Below are 23,755 nucleotides of genomic sequence, written 5' to 3' on the forward strand. Positions count from 1 at the left end.
GAATAAGATAAGCAAAATGAAATGGTTGAGTTATTCATTTAAATGGTTCATCGATACTTACACATAAGTTTTGTAGAATGAAAAGCTCTTTTTGCTCTGCGGTGACATAGACATTTACTTCTGTTTTTTACAAACATTTTTAGGTACCTGTGACTGTTAACATTCAAACTCTAAGTGATATTACACCTTAGTAATATTATAGGGAGTTTATAGAAAGGTCATACATATGCTTGAAGTGATAATTAGCTTGCCTACTTTTTTTTTTTTTAGCATGATTCATTTTTGACTTCTGATAAAACCTGATGCTATTTTTGGTTGTTGTTTGGTACAGTTCATTATTACACGATGCCTTTAGGATACGCGGTTGAAATTTGATATCCCTGAAAGGTCCATTTTTATTATCTGTACGATGAATGAGCGTGTGTTCTGTAGTACTTAAACGCGAGGGCTTACTTTCTTCCTTCCGTCACCAAACATGATCTGAGACTGTGCATGAAGACTCCATGAGAGTAACGTGAACAGTGATTGTTTCTGTCATAGATCCACAACGGAAGGCTGCAGTACAAATTCGACTGTGGAAGCGGCCCAGGCATCGTCTCTGTCCAGAGCATCCAGGTCAACGATGGGCTGTGGCACGCGGTGTCTCTTGAAGTGAATGGAAACTATGCCAGGTTGGTTCTAGACCAAGTCCACACGGCATCAGGCACAGCCCCGGGGACACTGAAAACCCTCAACCTGGATAGCCATGTGTTTTTTGGTGGCCACATCCGTCAGCAGGGCTCACGGCATGGAAGAAGCCCCCAGATCGGCAGTGGTTTCAGGGGTTGTATGGACTCCATTTATCTGAATGGGCAGGAACTCCCTTTAAATAACAAACCAAGGAGCTACGCACACATTGAAGAATCGGTGGACGTGTCTCCTGGGTGCTTGTTAACAGCTACGGAAGACTGCTCGAGCAGCCCATGCCAGAACGGAGGCGCCTGCCACCCCTCACCCACTGGAGGTAAGCTTCACACGTGAGCCTTCTTTAAACGTTACACGCATATGCGCTTGAGGGGAAGTTCCCCCTGTATTTCTGCTCTTCCTCTTTTTATTCAATCAGTTTTGTCAGATCCTGCAGCCAGCATGGGATCTGAGTAGCATACATGATGCTCTAGCGGAGTGAGATTTTGAATGCATCCCAGCAGCGGCTGGAGGGGACAGTTTCTCTCCCGCTGAGCTGTGGCCGCGCTGCTTCGTGTTTCCAAACACGTCTCATTCTGCACCAGCAGCCACAGGAAGCCACAGCTGACCCTGAACTCCTCTCCGGCCACACGGACACTGACCTGGGGGTTAGAACTGGTTCCACGTAGCTCTTCTTGAGGCCTCCTTTTATCCAGTGGCCCAGCAAGGGGACTGCTGGCCTTGCTCGCTCTAGGTGGGAGTAGAAGTGGTTTTCCAGAAGGCCTTGGACCCCTCGTAAATTATGGTGAACTAGAGCTGGTTATGAGTTTTCTCTTCAGTTCTTTGTGTTTTGGTGATACCAGCACTAGACAACTTTTTACTCCGAGGGAATGGGAATTTTACTAGGTTTTTTACAGGTCTTGGAGAGCTAAATCTTCACCTAAACTTAAAAGTAAAAACGAATATACTGAGACTTATTTTTTGAGCTACTGAATGATAGGACTTTTTGTTTCCTTTTGCTGATATAGGTTATTACTGCAAATGCAGTGCCTTGTACATAGGGACCTATTGTGAGGTGGGCATCAATCCGTGTTCCTCCAACCCCTGCCTGTACGGTGGCACCTGCATTGTGGACAATGGAGACTTCCTTTGTCAATGTAGAGGATTATATACCGGTCAGAGGTATGTAGAGTTTTCTTAGCTTTCATAGTTAATTTTAACATTAGCGTTTCTAATGTCATCATGTTTGTAAAATACATTCACTTGTTACCATTTAAGTATTCGGTTTATGTTTATTTTTTCCCTGTTCTTTAGGTGCCAGCTTAGTCCCTACTGCAAAGATGAACCCTGTAAAAATGGTGGAACATGTTTTGACAGTTTGGATGGTGCTGTCTGTCAGTGTGACTCGGGTTTTAGGGGAGAAAGGTAACTGGCTTCTTTCAAGATTTGTATCTGCACCTCTATAGTTTCACAGTGATCAGCAGATGCAACAAAACTTCATTAATTTGGACTGTGTTGCTTCAGGATTGGAATTCCGAGCTCATAATGGCTCCTTGCATAATTTATCTTTTCATTCTTTAAAATAAAAAAATACTGAGCCAAATGAATGTAATATTATAGTGCTTGAAATATTATATGCTTTCAATATATAATGCTTGTATACTTTAAAAACATTATTTATGAACAAAGAATGTATGGGTGCTTGCAGGAAGTAACTGTTAAAGGAATGAATAAGATTGTGTTTTTTAAAGCAGACTCCCAAGGAGTTGTTACCTGTCTGTGAGAGTGATGACATTTTTCATCATTTATGTAGCATCTAAAATCTTTTTCCACTCTCTCAGTATCTTCTGTGAGCCTTCCATAATCCTGAGAGGTGATAATTATTTTCCAGGTGAAGAAAATGAGGCACTAAGGTGCCTGTTGTTGACCTTGAAAGAAGTGGCTTTTAGTTCCAGATGCCATTTCACCTTAGTTTTTAAACCAAATAGGTGAAGTCTTACTCGGTGCTTGTTACTTGTAAGTGCCTAGTGCTGTACATCTAGAAAAGCCTTCACCGTCATATCAGTCTTGTTAGAAGGCTTGAAGCGCGACCTGCCTGCAGAGATTCACATAAGGTTTTGCTCTAGTAGTGATTGTGGTCTTGAAGTTTGTCATCAGTCACATGGTTTTCATTTGTGAGTCTACTTTAATTCTAGACAATACTCAATGTATTTAACAAAAATGTCTCAGTAATCAAAATTGTAATGCTAGGTGAGTGTAGGGGATGTTAAGCAGATACATTTTGTTAAAGGAGGAAGGGTTCCAAGTGGCAGGTGGATCTGCGCAGGTGCAAAATATGCCCATTTGGGAAGGCGGGAGGCTGGGCGGCGGGGGTGAGGGGATCGCATGCGGATGAGTCCGTAAGGGTGAGGGTCTGAGGGAGATTTTCAACAGGGAGAAGCATATAAAAACGGAAGACAGAGTTTTCTAGCCTTTTTACATGCTTTATGGAACTGTCATTTTTCCAAACAGGAACATTTTCTGAGAAATTTAACCTAGTCTCTTGAAGTACATTTATCATGCACATTCTAAATTTCTGGATCAGAAATCAAGACAAACTGAGGTTTAGCCTATGAGTTTGATTTAGTAATCTGTTGAATCCTTAGAAAACTGGCAGTTAAAGATTGACTTGGCATAATGTTTATCTCCCGAATGTACAGAGTATGGAATCAAATGATTCATTACTCCACGGAAGGTCTTTTGTGTAGTTATTGTTGTCAGTAGTGTATTTTTGGGTGGATCTTATTCAGGAGGACTTAGCCGTTAGTCTCGAAGAGTCATAGGCCTGGCACGTTCTGGCTCATGTTGCAAAGGCCTCTCTCCTCAATCTGGGCTGTCTTGGCAGGTGTCAGAGTGACATTGACGAATGTGCTGGCAACCCCTGCCGAAATGGAGCCCTTTGCGAGAACACACACGGCTCCTACCACTGTAACTGCAGCCGTGAGTACAGAGGAAGACACTGTGAGGACGTCACCCCAAACCAATACGTGTCGACCCCCTGGGACATCGGCCTGGCTGAGGGTATCGGCATCGTGGTTTTCATAACGGGCATCTTTCTACTGGTGCTGCTGTTCATCTTCTGCCGCAAGATGATTAGTCGAAAGAAGAAACACCAGCCCAAAGCTGAGGACAAACACTTGGGACCCAGCGCAGCTTTCTTGCAAAGACCGTATTTTGACTCAAAGCTAAATAAGAACATGTACTCCGACGTACCACCCCAGGTGCCTGTCCGTCCTATCTCCTACACTCCAAGCATTCCAAGCGACTCTAGAAACAACCTTGACCGAAACTCCTTCGAAGGATCGGCTATACCCGAGCACCCCGAATTCAGCACCTTTAACCCCGAGTCTGTGCACGGACACCGGAAGGCCGTGGCCGTCTGCAGCGTGGCCCCAAACCTGCCTCCGCCGCCTCCTTCAAACTCCCCTTCTGACAGTGACTCAATCCAGAAGCCGAACTGGGACTTCGACTATGATAGTAAGAACAACTTTCTAAATCTTGATACAATGTCGCTGAGCAATGGACAGTGAGGTGACAAGTTCTGCCAGAGCTTCTGGTGGTTCAGATCAAACTGCGGAGTCTTTGTGAGTGGTGAATGTGCTCAGACCCTGTAGAGCTCTGGGACGACTGGAAAGCTTTTCCTGATGCCCCAGCCCTGGCTGAGCACTGTGGCTGCGATGTTATTTTAATTAAGGAATTGAATCCAGTCATGTTCCAGTTAATCTGGAAAGATCATTTTATCTTTGTAATTGATGTGGGTTCTCAACTATAATGTGGAGGGACTTTTATGACAAAACAGTTGGGAGGGCATTTGCGTAATAGGATTTTTTTCCTAACGTGCCCAGAGAAAGTGACGGTATTTAAGTGGCCTGACATATATTTGATGCTTTGAAAAAAGCTATAGGTACCATTTTCAAATTAATTCCCCAGGTTGTCTAATGGTGTCCACAGGCAGGTTTATTGCGAATTTCTATTCTGTGTGAGTCTGCAAGCCATATTTGTAGGTTTTTGGTTTTGTTTTTCAGGTGTTTCTGGTTTTTTTCTTTTGATGTTCTTTCACTAAGCAAAAGCCAGGCAGTCTGTGGGTCACGCTTGCCCTGCGTCAAGATACAGCAGGGAAGAAAACAGAGTCTCTGCCTTCATAGAGTGTAACTGATTTGTCTGTCATCTCCTCCTTTTAGCTAAAGTAGTGGATCTTGATCCTTGTCTCTCCAAAAAGCCACTGGAGGAAAAGCCTTCTCAGCCGTACAGTGCCCGGGAGAGCCTGTGTGAAGTGCAGTCCCTGAGCTCCTTCCAGTCGGAGCCGTGTGACGACAACGGTGAGTAAACGCACACCTGAAATGCCCTGGTCCCCTGCTGGCTGTCCACAGCCCTGCGCACGTGATGCAGCGCAGTCAGGTAGACGCGCCCGGTGCCCCTGGTTTGGTTTCACACGGTCTTCACGTTTCACTTCGGACCACAGTTAGACAATACCTTGGACAGCCTTGCATGAACTTCCAACTAGGGAAAATGTTTAAAATGTTCTTACTGCTTAGGTATTGGAACTGTAGCAACTGGTCAGTAATAAGGAAGAAAATATAATTAATTGAAAGGTAATGTCTGTCTGATTGGTTAATTTCACTTTGACCTTTTTTCCACAACAGTGAATATTATAGAAGTTACGTGGATTTTTAAAAAACCCTTGTAACAACTTCCTTGAGCATACCCCACGCACACACACTTACACCCTCACAGCCCTAAGAGGAGAAGCCATAGTCTGAAACATGCAACCTCAGCGGCACCTGTGGTATTACAAGGTTTTATTTGTCTCTTCCCCCAACTCCCCTGCGGCCTCAGCTCCCATTTGGATCAGAGCATACTGACTGAGAGCACACTTTAAGAGATTGCTAGTAAGTTTGATTATATTTCTAATGAAGAAGGTTTGACGGTGGGATCATTGATGCCAGTTTTGTTTATCTGAGGGTAAACCGCATTGATAACCAGCTTTACCATATTAGCACATACCAGTAGAGAAAACTGTCAATATTCAGAAATACAAAAAAGTGAGTTTTTAATGGAAATTTTTGAATGTCAGAATTAGTAATTTTTTTGCATAAAAATGCCATGTGTAAACTGAATTGTTTGTGAATCCAGAGTAAATAGCCCATAATACACTGAAGAGACCTTTCTAAACTAAGGATGCCCATAAGTACGAGCCATTCATTCCTGAATCACTTTAAGCATGTTTTGTATGATATCAAGGTACACCTGTGTTTATTATCTAGTGATGAAGTATATGGACATAACTGCTTATTAAACCAACAACAAAGTAGAATTCTTTCTTTCAGTAGGTTTAATTCTAAAACATTAGAGTTGCTGATTTATGTAATAATTTATATCTTTGTCCTTAAATGCTCTTCGTAAACCTCAGAATTTTGTCAGCATTTTCTTTCTTTTCCTAGTTTTTTTCACTGAAACATCATTCGTAATACTCTTAAATAGCTTTAATAAGCTATGGTCAAATTAGTTAAGAAAATTAATTGCCAGATAATACAATGTGAGAAAAAATACATTTTCCAGGAGTGTCTGTATTTTAATCTTTATCATAATTTTAATCATTATCAGTCATAAAGTCTGTATTAAGAGAGTATTTAAATTATATTTTTTAGTTTTCTAAGGCTGTTATAATAGATTACATAGTGGCTTGAGACAAGATAAATTTGTGACAGTTCTGTAGTTTAGAAATTTGATGCTTGTCTCAGGAGGCTAAATTTAAGATGTCAGTAAGGTTGTTTCTGGAGACTCCAGGGGAGAATCCCTTTCCTGTACCTTTTCCAGCTTCTAGAGGCTGCCCCGCTCCTTGGCTCATGGCTTACTCTTCCATCCCTCAAAGACAGCAACAGTGCACCTCCTGGCCGTTCTGCTCTAGTCACAGCTCCCTCCAGCCAAGGCTGGGAAAGTTGCTCCCCGTTTAAGAACCCTTGTGATTACATTGGGCCTGCACAGATAATAGCGGAAAATCCCTTCATCTCAGGACCTTTAACCTAATCATATTAGCAAAGTCCCTTTTGCCGAGGATAGTGACATATTCACAGGTTCCCAGGATTAGGTTGTGTACATCTTTGAGGGCCATCCTTCTGCCTATTACATGCATACTTATTTATTTTGGCATAGATGCTTTAAAACAAATGAAAGGGAAAACAAATGAAAGGGAATTTACACAGGAAACAGCCAGGCAGACAGTCTGCATTTCTCTGCTGGATGTTAGCTCACCAGCTGTTAACTCATCTGCAGAAAGACAAGAAAATTGGGGTGGGAGTACATAGAACAGCGACAAAGCCATTTTTATTTTTATGTTGCATAGTTTACCTTATTATATAGCTCTTAATTTTTTTTCCTGGGAAGAATGAGTTTATTAAATGGTCCCAGAAAATTGGCTTAGCAAGTATTTGACTCTTTGAATATGAAATCTTTTGCCCATGGGATGTTAAAATAAGGATTGTTTTGTCATGACTTGATTCATAATTGTCATTGTGACACAAATTTATGGCTAAAAATTTTTTTCCTAAATTACAGTATCATGTGGTTACTCTGTTCCTTTGATTAATAATACAAATATATAGCTTGATTAGAAAAATCTCTGAGACATATAAGGAAGAGAGTGCAAGGGTCATACATAATTACATAGCTATGTTAAAGTAGTCACATTTTTAAAACTATGAGGTAGAAGTTATATAATATAAAGAAATGCTGTTTAATGCACTGTCTCCTGACTAACTGAAGATTTTCCTAATTTACTCCTTTTGTACCTTTTTACAAGCTTCCATAGTGACTGTAATACACCATGTCAATGCTGTAGTTGACACGGTGACTAAAGAAGGTATAGTCATGCCTGTGCTCTGTGTTTGTGTTCACAGTGACTGTCCCTGGAGTTGTGTGCTTTTGCCTACTGTAGTGTTGTACGAAGTCCTTATGTTATGGTTCTGAGGAGGCTGAATACTTTTATTTTGTGCAGGCGTGTACATTAATAATCCAGATACATTGCAAAATATTGTTATATATGTGTGTCTGTAGTCTTTGTTACTTTTTGCCGTTCACAGTGAATTTACACAGATGCCAGAAGTCACCTATAGGGTCTTGACAGCTGCCTTTACATGGCACAATAGTAAGAAGTTAGAAGTAATTCTATCTAAAAAAATTTTAATATAAAAAATTATCTTCATATGAATAGGAGTAAAACTAAATAACACACAGCTTTTATAATTAACTGTAACTGACTCTTCCTTTTTGGATTTTCCCTGAGGTATGGTCAAGGAAAATTATAGAACATGATAAGGTATATTTTTATATTTGGTTGAGTGGAAATCATTGAATAGGAAGGTATATCTGGTCAAAATTATAGGAAATACCTGCCTTAAATTAAATTAGCCCTTTATTATACACTGAAATTGAAGTAATCACATGCAGACTGCACAGGCACTTTCAAACTGTAAGTCAGATGACCGTAGAGCTTGTGAACACCCTAATTGTTAGGCCCCAGCACCAAGGTTTCAAGGATTGAGGAGGTCTGGATGGGGCCCTGAGAATTTGCATTCCCAACCAGCCCCCAGTTAATTCTGGTGTTACTGGCCTAAGGATCGCACTTTCAGAACTACTGGCGTAGACCACCAAGAGTACATAAAGCTTAGGGGATCCTTTTTGCTAGGACATATGTGTCACCAAGATTTAGGTGCGAGAAGGATGGTTTCAGGCCAAGTTTGATGGGATGGGGCAGGGGTGAGGTTTCCGTGTTTACTAATTACAGTTACCAATGAGCCTTACACTTACTTTCCTAAGAAGTACCATGTCTTTGCTTAGTGAGTCAGAAGGTGATCTATATTTTGTCGACTGAATTTTAGTTTTCCCGTGATGAAATTCTAATATTTTAAATACTGACAGAGTTTAAAGAAGCAAAATTTGAGTGGTTCTTTCATTGCAGTCTCTTTCATTGAAAAATATTTTCGGCATATTAAATATTAATTGAGTTTAAAATTGAAAGCTAGTTTAAATTTAAGAATTATTGAGTGCCTATTTAGTAACAAAAATTGTCAATCCTCTTTTTAAAAAGAAACTACCACATTTTTAGCAGGCTTTTTAGAATAATTCTATAGATACAGTTAGCTAAATACTGGCTTATTCATGTTTTAGAATCACCACAGTTTTTGATTTAAATTCCTAGAAGAGAACCATCAAATCTTCTTTGTTCCAAATTATTTTATCACAAGGATTTTCAAGAACATCATTGAATGCACAGAAGGCATTGGCCTTGTTGAGAAAGTCACTAATCACCATGGTTCTTACTTCCACAATAATAAGAATCATGATGGTCGCCAACAGTTAGTGCTTGACCTACATTATCTGATTTAATCCTCCAAATAACTAAGGGATTTCCACCCCCATTTCAAAGATAAGAGCCTTAAGCTTAGCCAGGGTAAGCAACCTGCCCAGGGTCATGTGATTCACACTGACTGTCTCTGCTCCATGCTGGAGTTCCACATGCAAAACGAGGACCCTGAAAGCGCAAGTGGATGGGTGGGCTCTGGGCTACAGGCAGCTAATGGTGTCTCCAAGGAAAGGTGGACAACGTAGGTATAAAATCGTATTCAAACTGGGCAAGGTTTGGAGAGATTTTCTCTTGGCTGTTCATAAGTGTCTAAGTGCATTCATGGTTTCTCTGAATTTAATGGCCATGTGCAGGCCTTGCTGTGCTGGAAAGTATGTGCCTCTTGTGTCACTGTGGCTTTTGTATTTGGGTTATCACCTAAGGGACCTGATGTGACCGAGCCTTTCATAATATTTCTCAGTAACATGAGGGTGTCATTTAAATTCCGTACCAGTTTACATTTTATTAGAGCCTATAGACTTTCAGTTACTCCTAACAAAATTTTGTGTTTTCAGGATTAGCTTGCCAGAAACAAGGGAAAGAAAGTAAAATCCTGAGTTTCCAGGCACAGTCCCTACTTCATCATCACTCATCTTTTCCCTGCACTCCCACGTCCCATTTTACTTGTGCTACACAAATTTCTCACCATTTGGAATTTTCATAGATAATGGCTTAGAGGCATAGTACATGGCTGGCTGGGCCTTTATAAACAGTTTATATTGTGTTATGTACTTATCTTTATTGCCTTTTCAGCCGTCCTTCTCTTTTAATTACAAATGTTTTCTTTTCTCTCTACTCTGCAACCAAAAGAGTCTTTTGCTGCTCCTGACCTCAGCAAATCAAGAGGTGACTTATGCATGCCAGTTGTTCACTGATAATTCACTAAAACAAATTGGCGGAGGTTCGACCCAGTGCTGACTTGCTTCATGTGTTTGCGCAGTAACTAGTGCATAGTTGTTCGTGCCCTGCATTCTAAACGCGACTGCCTCACCTTCGCCCGTCTGCCAAAGGGTTTCAAAAATCCCGGGGTGGGGGGAGGGTTTTTTTAAATAATTATACTTTTATAATATATAGTTGAAAATGATCCTTAGTCCTTTCTAAAGTAACAAAAATTGTAGTTTATCAAAGATTGCGTTACAGTTTTCAATGTTTAATTGCATTTTTGATTTGGAGGCATGCTTTGATATGTCACTGTATTAATACAGTTCATTGTTTTTCTTAGGGCTAATGAAAAGTAGTACAATTTTTAGTATTAAACTTGTAATGTTATAAAGGAAATTTATTTTTTAAATTTTAGCATGCTAAAGATTGCTTTTATTTAAAGACTCACATTAATTACTGTTTTTTTTTTAACGACAAGTAGTGCAGATCAAGTGACATTTAATATTTTACTAAATAGAGACTTCTTTCTGAAAGGACAAAATTTCTTTACCAATGTCCTAAGACTGAACTAATACTCTTCTTTCTAAAGAGCAGTGGGTTCTAAATTACAAGAGGAAAGCTGAAAGGATGATTGGAATCATTTGAAGAAAAGTGCATGTATCTAGATGCTAGCATACTGCTCCTGTTAAAACTTCCATTTCTTTATGTAAGCACCTAACACTTGAGTGTTAGGTGCTTACATAAAACTGTAAGTCCACATTTTAGGAGCCAGAGCCTAATTCATAGAGGTTCTCAAAAGTGGTTCGGGATGGGAGGACGTCTTCAAAGCAGAGACCAAGGGTTTCCAGAATGTTGATCCTCTGTGTGTGGGAATGCCTTTGCACCTGTGTGTGTTGCATACACTGAGCCCTTTTTCCGTGGTACGCACTCTTGGGAGGAAAACACGTTGAAGTCTGTTTTCTTTTCTACCAAGGGTATCACTGGGATACATCAGATTGGATGCCAAGTGTTCCTCTGCCAGATATACAAGAGTTCCCCAATTATGAGGTGATTGATGAGCAGACGCCCCTGTACTCAGCAGATCCAAACGCCATCGATACAGACTATTACCCTGGAGGCTACGACATTGAGAGTGACTTTCCACCCCCGCCAGAGGACTTCCCCGTGCCTGACGAGCTGCCACCCTTACCTCCAGAATTCAGTGACCAGTTTGAATCCATACACCCTCCCAGAGACATGCCCGCTGCAGGGAGCCTGGGCTCTTCATCGAGAAGCCGGCAGAGGTTCAACTTGAATCAGTATCTGCCCAATTTCTATCCTACCGATATGTCTGAACCTCAGAAAGCAGGCCCTGGTGAGAACAGTGCTCGCAGAGAACCCTACGCCCCTTACCCTCCAGGGTATCAAAGGAGCTTTGAAGCCTCCACTGTAGAGAACATACCCGTGTCCATGTACGCCTCCACAGCTTCCTGCTCTGACGTGTCTGCATGCTGTGAAGTCGAGTCTGAGGTCATGATGAGTGACTACGAGAGTGGAGATGATGGCCACTTCGAAGAGGTGACGATCCCTCCACTCGATTCTCAACAGCATACGGAGGTCTGACACTCAGACTCCCCGCAAAGTGCCTGAACCATAATGAACCTAGAGATTCTGTCAGTGATCTCCTGCATTGATCTTTGCAGCAGTGCTTAAGTGCTTTTTTCGGTGAGCTGAAACGGGCATGGCTGCACTGAATCCCGCACCTTGTGACCTGTTAGCCATTTCCAGCGTCCTAACCTTCTGTCTTTGGGTGAGGTTTACGTCGGCTGTGCCATTTCTGAGCATCTTTTTTGTATTTACATTTGTCTGTGTTAAAATAATAAAATGAAAATCAGTCCTACTATCTTGTTAGCATGATTCATGTATTTATATAGATTTGATTATTTTAATTTTCCTGTCTTTTTTTGTAAATTTTATGTACAGATTTGATTTTTTTTAGTTTTAACTAGAATTTCAAGATACTTTGTGCATTTGTTTTTGACCGAATTTTGGTGGTGTTAGTGTCATTACCTAGCACCCTGATTTTTTAATATAACCAGGGTTTCACTCTGTATCCTTTTCAACTGAAGTATGACGTTTCGTTAATACATTTAGGTATAGTCATTCATTTCTATCTGTACATAGGATGAGGACAGATCCCATACATGGACATGTCTTAAATGGGTTGCTGTATTTTAGAATTATAAAGATTTTTCATTATTGGAAAGTGTAATGGGGACCTTCTGCAGACTGTTTAGAACCAAAACCACCATGACACAGTTTTTATAGTGTCTGTATATTTGTGATGCAATGGTCTTGTAAAGGTTTTTACTGAAAACTACCATTAGCCAGTCTTTCTTACTGACAATAAATTATTAATAAAATACTTTAGCTTTACTGCCTGTTATTCCTCCGTATTTATACTCCTGTTCAGGATTCAGTTAATGAATTGAGAAAGAAGGGCTGGACGGACGGATGGATAGAAGGATGGATATAGCTTTTTTTGGCTTAAATACGAAGAGTTTCTTTGCAGTTGCCAAAACCAGACTGTACTTACAGATGTTGCCACTAGGTGGCAGTATATAGCTACGTGCTACTGCTCAAAACTATAGGTATAGAGGCAAACGGCACTCTTATGTAATAAGTATTTTCTAACTAAAACGTCAAGAAAACTTCTCTTATGCATTTTTTATTTTATTGCTATTTCTTGGCCATAATTGAAACGCATTATGGTTTTATCCTATGATTTATATCAAAAACAAAGCATTTTATGAAGTATTTTATCTTTCTGTTGTCAAAGAACACATCATACTTCTATAGGATTTAACGTGAAACTCAGAAGCCATCTTCCATGTGTATTTATAGTCAAAATCATCTCTCCGTCCCACAAATATATGTTCAGTACAGACCATGTGCCAGCCACTGTGATACGAATTATACAGAATCAAGCGTTCTTAGAACTTTGCAAAGACACAGTTTCCCTTTAGGTAAAATGCCTTTGTTATTTTATTAAACGATATATATACAGAGTTTAAACATCAAAGAGAGCTAAAATACGTATAACCAAAACCAGCAAACTCAGGCACTCTGCTATAACCACTTACAACCCTTTAAGCTGTTTTCTCATTTTTCCTTTCAAATTTTTAAGTGTATGTATTGTCACTTCTTGAGTCACTAATTTTGGGAATTGCAGATCATGTAGCCTGTAAACCTCCATTGCTCTTGTTATCCTCGCCTTAGTTACACCTTCCTTTTTGGTTTAATTCACACATAGTGTTTTCATTGTTTTGATGATGTGAACATTCACCACAGAGCTAAGTAACATGTGATGTTTATTTCCATTTACTTTGTAATGTTCTCATTTTCTTAATTGCCTTAATTTTTCTTTTACTTATTTTTTAGAATTTGTGACTATTTTATTAATTTATTCAAAAAAATCTTTTGTTCACTTACTGAGTATCGTTCTGTATGGACAAAAATTCTCTGTCTCCTTGGATTTTACATGGGGGGAGGGTAGGTGGCAAGGGGAGATGATGAATCAATAAGATATTTCATAGCAGAGTATGGAGTGATGACTGCTGAGGAGAAAAATTGCTATTGGGGAAGGAAAGTGGTGGGGGGGATGGGGGATGGGAGGTGAAAGCTGAAGACCTCAATGGCAAGCTGGCATTTGAATAAACACCTGCAGTTGATAAGGGAGAATGAGGCCACAGGGCCACCTGGTGCACCAGCATTCCTGGCAGAAGAGCTAGTATAAAGGCCCCAAGGTTAAGAAGGTCGAAGAAAAGAGGGGAAACAAGTGTGGCCTCTCATGGATTTATAAAGTGCCTCTTAGGACGTGGTCAAAACTAGTAGATGACCATTGCTGATATCTATAGGTCTCTTACTTCAAGGATCTATTTCTCCAGAGGAGGGACTTCGCACTTCCAGCTTGAGAAATACCGTTGCTCTTATTTTAAAGTTGGCTGGATGGGAAGACTGGCGGTTTTATCATGCACGCAGTCCCCCAGCTGTCATTTCTGGGAACATTCCTCCTCCCTCCTCTTTGCCTCTTGTCACCGAGTCTGTTCAGGACGGAGCTGAAAGACAGGTCTGTGTACAACTGAAACAGCCAGCACCCCTGGTACCCCGTTGTCACCCACTTTCCAGTGAGAAGTCATTGTAGGCTGCACGAGCTCTCCAGGCTGTGAGGTCTGATTCCTCCTCTGCTAAGGCATGATTTATCGCTCCCCGCACCGCCCATCTTCATACACTGTAGTGTGGTTTATAGTTAATACCTTTTTACTTGCATTGAAAATGGGGCTGCTTTTTAACTTTTTCCCCCTTTCCCTGTTTTGGATTTTCAAGAGAAGAAATAGAATGTTCTGCCACCTTAAACTGGAAGTCTGGAATATGCTCTTAACCACTGATTCCCAGTGTCTAGAACGTTCGTATGTTAGTTTCATGTTGCGCCACAAATTACCAGAAATGTGGTGGCTTAAAATAGCTCCCGTTTGTTACCCCAGTTCTGCAGGTCAGAAGCCCAGCATGGCATGGCCAGGTTCTCTGCTCAGATCTTGCTAGGCTGAAACCAAGTGTTCAGCTGGGCTGGGGTCTCTTATGAGGCCTGGAGTCCTCATCCAGGTTCACATGGTGTGGGCAGAATCCAGTTCCTTGGGGTCATCGAACTGAGGTCCCCATTTTCTTGCTGTACAGCCGAGTTTCCTGCTTTCTCACTGACAGTGCCCACTTGATTGGCAGCATCTGACTCAGGTTCTAGCTCTGTGACCCTCTGATAACATAGTAGCTTACATCTTCAAAGCCAACGGACCTCAGGAGGGGCCCAAACCCTCTTCTAAGGACTCACCTGATTGGGTCAGGCCCACCCAGGATAATCTGCCATTTGATTAATTAAAAGTCAACTGATGTGTAACCTAATCATGGGAATTCCCACTGTATTCATGTCCACACTCAAGTCGGGAATTACACTATGTACTCCCCAGGGCAGGGTTCTTGTGGACCATCCTGGAAGTCTGCTGGCCACCATTGGCACTCTTTGTTATTTTTTATTTTTACAATACTTTGACCTTCTAAAATATTATACAGACCATATTTTAAACTGAAGACTATTTGCATTTTATTTTTTTTAAGAAAAGGCATCATCTTGGGCTCATTGGAAATGAATAAACAACTGACCCAAGATCTCAAATGAAAATGATTACTTTAACATAACACAAACTATATGAATTGAACACTTTTGTTACAGAAGAATCCAAGCAGCCACATAGTATAACTAGCATATGCTTGTCCATTTTTTTTCCTAAAGACCCTTTACTTCCATAAATCTTGATAGGTAGAAGCCAGGGTCTGTCACTTTCCCCAACTAGATTTCATTTTGACTGTTTGCTTGTTACTCATTTAAAATTCCCTTGCAAAATTCAGATGCCTTCGAAAATTCCACCACTTTTTCAGTATTTCTGGACACTGCTAAATGTCCTTTTCACCTGGATTCCGTGTTTTATATATTTTTTGGTAGTATATTTCTATTTGAAGGCCACTTGTTATTTGTCACATTCTTTATCTGCTACCCTTGGAAACTGGTTTAGTTTAAAAGGAAAGAGTTTTACAGGCTAAATATCCATTAGAAAAAAAATGCTAGTTAAAAACATTTGAACTTTTAAATTTTGATTTCAGACTTATTTTTTTCAATTCTATCTCTAAAATTTAGATTTGTGTGTATGTGTGGCAGGAAGAGTAAATTTACTTTAGGTAATTGTGCTTGTCACATTCGTTTTATTTGTCTGTTTGATTTTTGGCGGTACGCTGGCCTCTCACTGTTGTGGCCTCTCCCGTTGCGGAGCACAGGCTCCGGACGTGCAGGCTCAGCGGCCATGGCTCACGGGCCCAGCCGCTCCGTGGCACGTGGGATCTTCCCGGACCAGGGCACGAACCCGTGTCCCCTGCATCGGCAGGTGGACTCTCAACCACTGCACCACCAGGGAAGCCCCACATTCGTTTTTATCATACAGTGTGTGGAGCTGTCATACTAATCTGCTGCAAAGTGAGAGAGATGCTTTCCAGGTGCTGAGAAACTGAGTTAAGCTTTTTGGATTGCTTTTAATTTGCGAAAGCAAAAAACTGGCCGCCTAAGTTCTCACGTACCTTCCCAAAGAAACTAAGCGTGAGCCTAGGAAGTGGGGGATTGACTCTAAAAGCATGGTGATGGAAGAAGGAAAGGTACACCCAGGACACACTCATTGTTAATGAGTGATATGAATTCAAAAGCTGTTGTTTACTCTTTCTGATGAAAATACTAGATAAAGCTGTAGGAAATCAGTGCTATGAGTTGCCAAAATGACCTGTTATAGAATTTTACCTAATGTTATTTATTGATAATTAAAACAAATTAGTAACCAGGTTATCAGCAGGGATTAGAAGCTTTGACTCTTTCAGTTCTCTTCCTTGAAGAACGTTGCTGCAAGAGGGTTCCTCTCATGGAACCTATTTGTGTGTAAACCGAGGGTTTCTGGATGGGTTCATCCACGCTGCCATCTAACAGTCACTGAACTTTTGCCTCCTGCCAGACGCTGCCAGGCTCTAAAGATACTCCCTGGTGTCTCTTTTCTTGGTTTCCTCTAATGATTCTGGGATGATTTCTTACTAAGCAGAATCGTTCAAAGTTTTTAATGTTTTAAAACATTTAAATATAAGAATTATAGGAGATTGAAACGTGCTTATTGCACTTGATTAATAAACTCCAAGACTAGGGAAAACACCTGCTTCCCTTCTCTGCTGCCTTTTAGCATTTCTGCTTCTGGGGATGACGCAGAACCAGCTCTACTCTACTAGTGGGCCATCCTAACAAGCACAGAATTCCAACACAGTGCCCTTTCTAGGTCTTTTCATGGGGACACTCTGGTTATGCACAGTTTATTTCTGTTCAAATCATCACCAGACGACATTGGACAGGGCTGTTGTTCTCTTCATTTTGTCATTCGCCTGCATAAAAAGAGTATTTTGAAATGTTTTATATCTTTTAATTTAAAAAAAATTAAAAACATCTATATGGTGTTCCCAATCGTGTAGTTTCATAGAGTAGAAATGCAATGATCACTCCAGACACATTTTCTTAAGATTTCTGGAATGCAATCAATCCAGCATTTAAAATCTGCCATTCTATAAATCTTACGTATTTATTTATATTTTTTGGTTTAAACAAAGTAAAAAGTTTTTGAAAAAATTAGATAAGAATCTACTACTAGATTCCTATCTCCCAGAAACAAATCCTATCTCGCAGAAACAAATCCATTATCATTTTGTGTGTATAGTCTGATTTTATTTTCTGAGTGTGCTGCCTAAGATTGATTTACAAACTTGGTACTTTGTATCCAGTTTTGCCCCCTGCTTTTCCCACTTTACAGTGTAAATGATCCTTTTTAGAAAATGCCTTTCTAAAGAGATGCATAATGTTTCATAGTATGGATTTATAACCTATCTATTTTGCTACTTGTAAGATGTTTATGATTTTTTCACGGCAATCCCAACACTAATGTCTTTTTTTATCCAACATTAATGTCTTTGTATATTCATTTTTGTTCCTCTTCAGGACAGATTTTTAGATATGTGGATTACTTATTTTCCAAGTATTGCATATAACAAAATTCTAGACCTAAGACAACAAAACTGGTAGAACTTCTATGGGCATTCTTACATTTCCTTAACAATCAATCTAGTGCTCTGCTGTGATATTTCTGTGACACTGCTTTTCCCCTGCCTCTTCCATGTCATGGCACACGGAGAAGATGATGTTTTTATGGCTCAGTGGCGTGAGGGACTAAGCTGCTCTAAACCAGGAGTTCCAGCTGTGTATTATGATGACCCGGGCTCCTCCCAATTGTCCAGAGGGCTGGAGGGTCAGCATCTTGGTACAAGAAAGCCCTGATCTAGGGAATTCTGGATAATCCTGCTCTTTTTTCTCTTCCTGTGAATTTATTTCTATGAAAAAGTCTAGATGAGAACCAATCATCTTCATAGAATTAGCCTTGATTTCCATTCAGTTTTCAGGGACTCCATATAAATGTAACATTTAGGTTTATAAGCTATCAGATCTGGAAAAATATCCTAACCCCCTACCCAGCGCCCCCAGCCTTTTTTCAGTTGATGGGTTCCCCTTTAGCTGTCATTCCCTACTTTCACCACCCTACTGAGTCTGGTCAGCAACTTTTTGAAGGTCAATGTGGGCTGTTCTTTGTCTTTTGCAGACTCGCATTCATTCTGTGAAGTTTCTGATTGCTCTTCATCTAAGGCACGAGGTTCAATTTCAATTAGTGCACCAGATGAGAGACAGAGTTGTTTGGTTCAATTTCAGTTAGTGCACTAGATGAGAGACAGAGTTGTTTGTCAGAATTTAATTTCCTCACCAGCGTTTTACTGCCTCTACTGCAAACAGAATGAGACACTTGAAAAGAATGACAGTAATTTTTTTTTTCCCCAAGAAAAACCTCTGCTTCTGTGAACACTTAGGAAATTAATGCACTTGTCACTGTGCTGTTGGAAAGTGTGACCATAGAAGGGCCTCCATTTTCAGATGAGGCTGGACATAGAGGAGAAAGAAAATGCATAGCATTTGAATGAAAATGTCATGGGACCAAATATATCTTGGACAGAGCTAAGACCTTGTGCAGGGTCTACAAGGAAGAGATGAGAAGTATGAACTCAAAGATTCTAAACCAGAGCCATTATCCAATGATCTTCAAGGGTAAAATGAAATTCTCAAAATGTCCCATAACTATTGTTTCCATTCATTTTGATGCTTATGGAAATTACCTAACGGTTTTAGGATGAGGGGAGAATATAAGAAAAGGAACGAATAGTCTACCCAGAGGACATGTTAACCCCCTCATGTCCGTCAAGACTTAGAAGCACGGCTCCATTTCTTTGCCAAGTTTGAAACGTTAACCCACCTGCAAATTAGGATTACAAACAGACATTTTTAAATGATGTGATTTAAATTTTTACCTTAAATGAGTATTTTCCCCTTCTTTCAAAAATAAGCATACTTTCAAATAGATGTTTTAAGTTAGGACAGACAAAATAAAGCTTTATTTGTAAATCTTATTAAAAACGTGAATTCCTTTAATTAAATTGAATGTTCAAAATGCAAAAAGGTTCTCCGACCAAAAGCACTTATTGGACTGAGATAGTTTCTATTAATAATAAATTCTGAGCTTTTATTTTAATAATAAAAATGCTGCATTTTTACTTCTAAGGGGGAGCTTCACAAAATTTAAAACTACCCCCAGGTCATGCTTCTCCCATATAATGCCTGTGCCGTGGTTTTCAATGATCCATGCTTCAGGAGGCCCCCTCACACTGAATGACAAGGCTAGGTTTGTTCTTTACCAGAATAATAACAACAAACCGTGCTGAGTCTATGCACCAGGCTTTCTTCTATGAGCTTAGCCATATAAGCCTTACAACTCTGGTATGGGGAGTATCTATTATCATCCTCCCCCTTTTATATAAGAAAAGCTGAGACATTTGTCCATGATGACAAAGCTGGCACGTGGGAATGCCCCCTTCAACCTTGGGAGCCCATCCTCCTTACCAAGACCTCCTGCTGCACCTGGCAGAAGCCCTCTTCACTCAGGCGGGCCGTTCCATGACTGGATTGGACAGTCGTCCACACCCTTGCCTGGGGAGCTGTGCAACCTTCAGGATCAGTTAATTTCATAGCTCAAAGTTCAGTCCTTCTCACTCTGCTTTTTAAAGGAGGGCTGCTTTTTAAACCAAGGACCCTCGGGGCATATTCTCAAACACCCACACTTTCAAGGCATCAATGGCTTTGAGCCACAGACCTGAGTTCAGAATCGTGCCCTGTCACTGGTGCTATATGATGTTGAACCAACTACTTAACTTTTACTTAACTTAGTTTCCTCAGCTGAGAAGGAGGTGGGGGGGGGGGTGGCTAATCCCCCACAGGTGTGGTGTGGAATCCATACAAACAGCCTGAGAGAGAGCTTCTCACATCCCAAGGCTTCTGCACTTAGTAACTCTCTGAACCCATCCTGTGACCCTCTTTATTATCCACATTTCAGGAAACCAAGACACAGACAAGGTAACTTCCCAGAGGTCAGTGTTAAGGCTAAAGTTCAAAGCCCTTACTCTGGCCTCAAATCTTCCCACGGACCACCTTTCTGAACAGCATCTCCGGAAGTGAATCCAACAGCAAAAGGGCAAAGCCCCTCCTGCCAGCAGTTTTGGCACAAAATAGATGTTCAATAGATGCTTTATTATGGTTGTTACTGTTTCCTCCCTCACTCCCACCCCAATTTTCAAATACGCGTTTTAATAGTTTATTATTTTTAAAATGTATCTCTTACATTTTTAAACATGCCCTTATGGGATATGCTATAATTCAAAGAAGTTTCCTGAACCACTAGTTTAGATCATTGAACTGATTGACTAACGCAGAAGAGCTTTGGTCATTTGAATGCTTGTTGTTTTCCACCAACTCAGTGCATTGAACCCTGGAGATTCTACAGGATGTGGGTGCAACGAAGTCTCAAGATGCCACTTTTGCTGTTCATTAGCCAAGTTGTTTCTGAGTATCTACTCCAGTCAATGAAGGCCAGAAGCATTATGTTTGCCATTTGGTGAAGAATGAACACGATCAAGTCCCTCCTCTTCAGGAAGAATAAGATGAGAATGTTCAAGGTCAAGTTCACAGTCTCCTATCCTGTGCCCTCTCATTCTCCCATCTGTTCCATTTAACAAAATGAAAATAATACTCTCCATTTAATCTTGGCCCAAGTACTGGTGCTTCTGAGGCTCAGGTGCCCCTTCTCACTCTGCCCCTTGTCTGGTTTATTCATTCATTCTTTCATTCATATATCCACTCATTCTTTGATTCACTCAGCTCAATTTATCTTGTGGGTTTCATTAACATATATTAATTTAATCTCTACCGTTTGCACATAAAAGTGAACAAAGCTTGCTTATGAGTAGTCATGGCCTTTGACCGAGAAACAAATATTTCAGGGTGGTCCAGGGTTGCATGCTAGGAAGTAACATATTTAATAAAAACTGAATTGTGATGCTTTAGCGCTCTTTTCTCCCCACTCCTAAAAAGCTGTAGTACATGTTAATGCTGAAATAATAGTTATATGCTTGGAGTAACAGAGAGTAGATTAAAATCAGAACCGTCTCCTCATGACTTACGAGTTTCCTATATGTTAACTTGAAATTCAAGCAGTGCGATTCTGATTCAGTCCTGTGTATCTGGAGGACCTCGGCAGTAACCACGATGGGGCACAGGGATTATTTGTAAGTAATTTGCAATTAGATGTAATTGCAAACACAACTTCTCCCCTCGTGGGTTTCAGATGCTCTGATTCCTTCACAAAAGGAGATATGAACACAGAGTGAAACCACTTATCCGCTGTCAACATGTATAATGGGGACAAGGCTGATGCACCCCTGGCTTGGAACGTTAACGCAGCCAAAGAGGTGGGAAGGGAAATGGTTTACTTCGGGAACTCTGCCTGTGTCACTGTGAAAGCATTGTAATCTGTTATAGCGTTTGCATGGGGTGAGCCCCATTTAATGAGTGTCCTTCCCCAGAACACACACACACACACACACACACATGCATGCACACACTGCTGTTTCATCTCTCTGTGTGTGGTAAAACCTCTTATTTACACAAACGTACTTCCTGAGTTGTTAAGGTTCTGACTTAATGAAAAATTTCAGAAGTGCTTGGTAAATATAACCATGAAATCACTCTTGGAATGTAGGCCCGGGGGCCCAATACAAGCTGGTGGAGCCCCCCCTGGAGAAACATGATTCCTATTTGGATCAAATGGACTGAAATCTCTAAGTAGGGGTTTAAGATGAGGTCTTAGCCTTGCTAGAGCAGAACTCAGGGCTTGTATTGGCTTGTATTCAATATTACAATGAGGAAGACCAAGCTGACTGAATTCTTGACAACTGTCTGTTGTTTTAAGCTGTAGGAAAATTCTTGATGACTATCGGCCATGGGGATTTTTGCGTGTGTGCGTGTGTGTGTGTGTACGTACGTGTTTGCACTCCACTTTGTCACTGTATTCAAGTACATTAGACGACATTCAAATTGATGTTGAAACAGAGCAGGACCCTATGGTCGGTCCTTCAGCCCCCGCCCCCACCCCCCAGGTCCTCAGCCTGCCTTTCGTCCATGGAAAAACTTTAGCCAAAGAATAAGTTTAATCAGATTTCAGTGAGAAAATACAGAAACAAAGGAAAACAGTCCAACAAGACAAAATAATAATAGTTTAGACATTAAGCAAAGTCAAGGGCCTTTAGTTCCTCAAGGAACTCTATTCTTTGAGCTGTTTTGGAGATACTGAAACGCCCACCAGGCGGAAGGAGTTAACTCCATGATGACCAGGCTGTAGCCTTGACGTAAGCTGCCACAATTCCGAGAGCTGGCCTCAGAGAAATGGGAACAAACCGACCCTGGGACTGAACTGGAACTGAAGACTAAACTATACTTAAAGCAAGACGGCGCTGGTCAGACCACCAAGGACCAGTTTCAAGATGACTGTGAGAGCCGGCTCTGCTGTTCCTGCACGTAGCCCCTCCCTCCATCTCGATAAACTCTTGTCCGCTGATTGCTAGTGGGGGCAGCTGGCCTTTGGACGGGAGTTTGCCGCCCCGCCCCCGCCCCGGGTCTCTGGCCTCTGAGATAAAGCGGACTTCCCTTCCCATCAGCCTTCTCTCTTTATTGGCTTTTGCGCAGGGGGCAGCCAGACCCCACCTGTAGTCAGTTTTTGGCACCCACCGTGGGGCTGCGCTCTCGCGACATCTGGCTCCCGGGATTTCCAACCCCCAGCCCCAGCCGAGCCGCAGAGGCCGTGAGGACACGCCACGACGGCTGCAGGGAGCCCGCTACCTGTGGCTCGCGCTGGCCCTGAGAAGGGGATTTGAGGGGACGTTCCTAGCAGTTGCCAAAAACATTTGTTTCGGGGGATCCTCCCTGTTTCTCCCCTGCTGGGCACTGGCTGCCAATGTACGCTTTTCCTTGGTGGAACGGAGACATGCGTCTGGACAAGCTGATGAGCTCCAAGACCAAGTAAGTCCACTGGTGTGCACCCAGGCTAACTTCTGCTCTGAGCACGAAGCACCCTTTTTTTTTTTTTTTTTTTTTTTTTTTTTGGTGGGACGCGGGCCTCTCACTGTTGTGGCCTCTCCCGTTGCGGAGCACAGGCTCCGGACGCGCAGGCCCAGCGGCCATGGCTCACGGGCCCAGCCGCGCGGCACGTGGAATCTTCCCGGACCGGGGCATGAACCCGGGTCCCCTGCATCGGCAGGCGGACTCTCAACCACTGCGCCACCAGGGAAGCCCACGAAGCACTCTTTGGGCATTGTGTCAGTTGGTTCTGATGTCGAGGACCGTTTGTGTCTGGGAGGTATTTGTTTGGGACTCCGTATGGGTCTTCCTCTTCCTTTTCCTGAGATTTGTGACAGTTCTGTCTTCTGGTGGGTGAGTGTATATTCCATTTGTGTGATTGGTATCTTTATTGTTTTTTGTAAAGTGGGAAATTCAGGTTAACTTCATTAGAAAAATTTTAGCTGTGAGATTATGACTAAAGAAAAAGAAAGATAATTTTTTTTAACAATATATGACGACAGTATTCTTTAGACTCCGGAAAAAATGGTTAAGATTAAACTCTTTTGAAATTCCAAAACTGGTTCTTTTTGCATATGCAGTTAAAGAGAGCTAGCTTGGTA

General features: G+C 41.4%; 1 protein-coding gene and 1 long non-coding RNA gene across 5 annotated transcripts in view; both read left to right on the top strand.

The window, feature by feature from the left end:
* The window catches only part of FAT1 (FAT atypical cadherin 1), a 120,468-nt gene extending 108,079 nt beyond the window's left edge, over positions 1 to 12,389 (top strand). Inside the window, exons 22-29 of one of the 4 annotated variants that reach the window (XM_067721513.1) lie at positions 541 to 1,003; positions 1,692 to 1,845; positions 1,978 to 2,088; positions 3,548 to 4,179; positions 4,884 to 5,021; positions 7,502 to 7,561; positions 9,914 to 9,949; positions 10,959 to 12,389. In XM_067721513.1, the coding sequence (XP_067577614.1) occupies positions 541 to 1,003; positions 1,692 to 1,845; positions 1,978 to 2,088; positions 3,548 to 4,179; positions 4,884 to 5,021; positions 7,502 to 7,561; positions 9,914 to 9,949; positions 10,959 to 11,587 (2,223 nt within the window). In that variant the 3' untranslated portion in view covers positions 11,588 to 12,389. Of the gene's footprint in view, positions 1 to 540; positions 1,004 to 1,691; positions 1,846 to 1,977; positions 2,089 to 3,547; positions 4,180 to 4,883; positions 5,022 to 5,538; positions 5,580 to 7,501; positions 7,562 to 9,913; positions 9,950 to 10,958 lie in introns of those variants that run through there. The other 3 variants (XM_067721514.1, XM_067721515.1, XM_067721516.1) reach the window with 3 other exon arrangements.
* Positions 12,390 to 22,885: 10,496 nt separating this feature from the next.
* LOC137216018 (uncharacterized) overlaps positions 22,886 to 23,755 on the top strand; it is a 41,541-nt gene continuing 40,671 nt past the window's right edge. The window contains exon 1 of the long non-coding RNA XR_010939545.1: positions 22,886 to 23,096. This is a non-coding gene — a long non-coding RNA (uncharacterized lncRNA). The remainder of the gene's footprint in view (positions 23,097 to 23,755) is intronic.

Source organism: Pseudorca crassidens, chromosome 21, assembly GCF_039906515.1.
Source record: "Pseudorca crassidens isolate mPseCra1 chromosome 21, mPseCra1.hap1, whole genome shotgun sequence".
Classification (NCBI taxonomy): domain Eukaryota; kingdom Metazoa; phylum Chordata; class Mammalia; order Artiodactyla; family Delphinidae; genus Pseudorca; species Pseudorca crassidens.